The following is a 4441-nucleotide window of genomic DNA, read 5'->3' as shown; positions in this document are numbered from 1 at the left end:
AACATTTTCTTCCACACTGGCTATTACTAGATCGTGCTAGCATTAGTCCATATCAGATTAATGGCTTACTAATGGCCATGTATTTTGAGCACTGAGCTCCAAAATGTTCATTTTATGTGTCACAATAATGAATCTTCATTCCCAACAGGAGTTGTCCACTTCTTTAAGACAAACACACACTACAAATTAGACTCCAACTCCATACATGTATTTTCCACCAGCCATGCTAACAACATGCTGGAATGCAAGAAGAATGACGACAACAGAATACTGACAGGGGCGAGATAATTACAGGAGAGCACACCATGTAGCCCAAAGCAGATGGTGCTGTGTATTTGATGTGTGTGAATACCACGTGTACGAAACGCCTACATTCAGCAATAACCACATTGTACACAATACCAAATTGCGTAACTGACGAATCCAGTAGAGTGGTTTAAGTGTTACAGTACCCCAGTGTGTAAATACAATGTTGTAATAATTTCATGTGTACCTTACATCAAAGTACTTTTTTTCTGTTGAATTTGAGTTTAAAGTTGATCTTACAAATATTTGTAATATTCAAATGTTGCTACTGGATAGTTTTTTTTCTTTTCTTTTTACATTTTACTTGATACCTCCATTTCAATATACTTAATACACATAAGACATATCTCTGTGTTTCTACCAGAACAATGTTCTAATGCACATCTATAAAACATGAATTGTTGCCTTTTTTATTGCAACATATTCATTCTCTCTAAGTGACTTCATATACTGGTGTTGATCAATGTTCCTGAGACAATTTGCAAGAGACACTACTACTCCTCCTTGTTCACTGTTGGGTAACAGTGACCAAAATGTAGCTTTCCACATCATTGATGTACAAAGTGGTGGTCGATTACTATAAACACAAATAATACACGCATATCCTCTATCAAGTGAAATATACTATATTTTATACATACATACAGTATATTGCATTTATTTAATGCAGACCATGCACACCCATATATATGTTATAAAATAAACTGACTTGGGGAGTTACAGTAGAAAATGGGATTAGGCCCAAATTAATGAAAGAATAATAATTATGGCACAGCATACTAAGTCACACAACATGACACAACATGTCACTGTTGGTCACAAAGCACGTCACCGTCTCACCAACAGCATGGGGGCTCGGGAACAGACTTTGTGCGTCAAACGTATTGAGTTTGGATGAGGGAACACCTGAACAAAACAAGAAAGTAAATTCTCTAACACATACAAAATGGCAAGAATTTCTGTCAAACCTCTCAGAGGAGATACTTTAAAAAAGACAGCGTGGCTCAGAATGCATGCGTGACTCTGGGTTGAAGGAAAACACAGATCAATGTTGACACCCTAATCTCCATTCTTTGACTGTTTATTCCAATATTTAAGTATCTAAAATCTAATGTAAATAACGTTCCCAACTGTTACCATTGCCATGAGGGTTATATCATAGGTCCTGATTATTTCTTTGGTATTTTAATATTTAGGCTACTTTACTGATTTTATTTACATTTGACTGAAGGTTGGGAGATGACACCAGGAATAAATGATTTGTTTATTTTTTTGCAATTTCTTGATGATCAATTTGCAGATTCCAACATGTTTTTCAAGGTGGACATAACAATATTATCACAAGCTCCATTTAGTAGCTCTCCTGGAGCTTTTAAGCATATTACTTAAGCTTCCTCAGCAAATGGAATTTGGGGCTTTTTTTTTAGTTAGTAAATATTTAATTTAATATGTAAAAAAACACATTAAAATAAAAGATTTATATACATGCATTCATGTATACATATATAATGACAATGACAGATAAATAAGGACATGTACTTCTCATCACAATCTAACAAAAGTGAAAGGCATTCAACCCAAAAAAAGGAGTGGGAAGAAGTTGATGAACTACTTATCAGGGCCTACCCCCTTTTTCTACTTTTATCCTTAAATAAATCTTATGCTTAAGTTATTTACACATCATAGACAAAGATGTATACACACACATTTATACTGTTTTTGTTTCTTTTCTTCCCTTTCTTCTTCTTTCTATACCATCTATCTATAGCAGATTAAATAGTAACACATCCATACTAGACTTAGTATATAGATGTACTAGTATGAACTGTGGATATATCAGTATATACAGTGAGGAAAATAAGAATTTGAACACACTGCTATTTTGCAAGTTCGCCCACATAGAAATCATGGAAGGGTCTGAAATTGTCATCGTGGGTGCATGTCCATTGTGAGAGACAGAATTTAAAAAACTAAAAAATCCAGAAATCACAACGCATGATCTTTTTACTATTTATTTGTATGATACAGCTGCAAAGAACTATTTGAACACCTGTCTATCAGCTACAATTCTGACTGTTCCTCTTAAGTGATGTTTGCTCTCTCTAATTTGAAACATCCCTTGGAAACTGTTTGATAGCTAATGATTATTTATTTTGTACATCATTTGTGCAGTTTTGAAGTCAACAATATATCTGAATTTTAGTGCTTTTAATTTAATAAACAGTGGATTAGTTGGTGCTCTAAAAGTGGTTTTATTTACAATTCTTAAGGCTCTCTTTTGAAGAATCCATAAAGGTTCAGTGTTGGTTTTGTGTTTCCCCATACCTCCAAACAGTGAGTAATGTATGGAAGTATGAAGGAACAACACAGCGTGTACAATGAGCGTTGAATTAATAAATAATTGGTTTTATACAGTAAGGCAAGGCAAGGCAAGGCAGCTTTATTTGTATAGCACATTTCAGCAACAGGGCAATTCAAAGTGCTTTACACAAAATCATTAAAACAGATAAAACACAAGTACAAACAGTTAAAAGTCATAAGCATTAAAAATCAATAAGACACATGAATAGACAGTTGAAAACAAAATAGAAACATTAGGACACATAAAACACCAGAATAAAAGTTACAGTGCAGCATAAGAAAGAAATGAGCATTAATTTAAAGAAAGGCAGCATAAAAAAGGAAGGTCTTCAGCCTTGATTTAAAAGAACTGAGAGTAGCAGCGGATCTACAGGTTTCTGGGAGTTTATTCCAGATATGAGGAGCATAGAAACTGAAAGCTGCTTCACCCTGTTTAGTTCTGATTATGGGGACAGAAAGCAGACCTGTCCCAGATGACCTGAGAGGTCTGGGGGGGGGTCATAGTGTAGTAGCAGATCAGAAATGTATTTTCACTTTTAAAAAGATTTCTTAACATTTTAATATGAGGCATCTGTCTGACCAAATGTTAAATTAACTATTTTAGACACATCTGTATCCAAACACAAAATCAAATCAAAATCACCTCTAATCTTTTCAAGCAATGAGCAATATGACTGTTAGAAAACTGAGAACTCATGCAAAATAAGTGGATCTGAAGAAGAGATACATGTAAAAGTACAACCCCGAACCCCATGGCAGATTCATGAGATTGTTGAAATGTAAATTCAATTCACCTGGCATTGTCTGTTACATGTAACAGAACGGGGTATGTCATCATAAGTAGTGTCTTGTTTTGGGAAACTTTTTTGTTGGGTGAGCAATCAAAGCACAACTTCCTCTTGTACTCATAAAAGCAAAATTGAGTCACCCATTGAAGGACGTAGTTGTGTAACACGCCCGGTCCTCAGCCTATATAACAGCTGCTTGCAGTTCAGAAACACATGCTGTATTCAACCAAACATGAATACTTTCAGTCTGTGTATTCTAGTGAGCCTGGCTGTTGCAGTTTACTGCGTGCCAATATTGCATGTTACTGGGCAAGATGAGAATTTTGCAGAGGTATGTATTCTTGCTTTGCCTTGTTCTTCAAGTATTCCTACTATTTTTCATTTAAGTGCATGTGGAAACTTGAATTTATACAGAAATGGTAATGTTACGCTGTACAGGACAAAAATGTGGGAAGCTGCTGTCAACAGTTCTGCATATTAACAAACAGATCTCTTCTTACTGCATAGAGTATAGTATGTACAGTCTGGAGTTGATGGATGTTTAAGTATCAAAGTCCTTTTCTTTTTTACAGAGCTACCTGAAGAAATTCTTTAACCTAACAGAGGAGAAAGGTCCAACTAGCAGACGTGGGATCAGCCAGGTGAGCAGGAAGCTGAGTGAGATGCAGAAGTTCTTCGGCCTCCAGATCACCGGGACGCTGGATACCGACACCATGGCGGTGATGAAGAAGCCCCGCTGTGGCGTCCCAGACACCAACATTGCAAGGTTCTCCACGTTTGGAAGTAACCTCAAGTGGGAGAAAAACAGCCTTACCTACAGGTGAATGATCTGGAAGGAGAATATGTGAGAGAAACTTAATGTTGGTAGTGCATGTCTTTAATTACTTAAATATAACTAACCCTTTTCTGTCCTACAGGATAGAGAACTACACACCTGACATGTCTGTGGCAGAGATAGATGACTCCATAGAGAAAGCTCTGCAGGT

At 36.1% G+C, this 4441-nt stretch overlaps 1 protein-coding gene across 1 annotated transcript in view; it reads left to right on the top strand.

Moving 5' to 3' along the window:
- The first annotated feature begins 3637 nt into the window (after positions 1-3637).
- LOC117955955 (interstitial collagenase-like) overlaps positions 3638-4441 on the top strand; it is a 4733-nt gene continuing 3929 nt past the window's right edge. Inside the window, exons 1-3 of the mRNA XM_034890758.1 lie at positions 3638-3786; positions 4028-4275; positions 4373-4439. Coding sequence (XP_034746649.1) covers positions 3688-3786; positions 4028-4275; positions 4373-4439 — 414 coding nt within the window. The 5' untranslated portion in view covers positions 3638-3687. The remainder of the gene's footprint in view (positions 3787-4027; positions 4276-4372; positions 4440-4441) is intronic.

This window comes from Etheostoma cragini, chromosome 13, assembly GCF_013103735.1.
Source record: "Etheostoma cragini isolate CJK2018 chromosome 13, CSU_Ecrag_1.0, whole genome shotgun sequence".
In the NCBI taxonomy this organism is placed as follows: domain Eukaryota; kingdom Metazoa; phylum Chordata; class Actinopteri; order Perciformes; family Percidae; genus Etheostoma; species Etheostoma cragini.
Note: the sequence above shows the minus strand (reverse complement) of the source record. Positions and strands in the feature narration are given on the sequence as shown.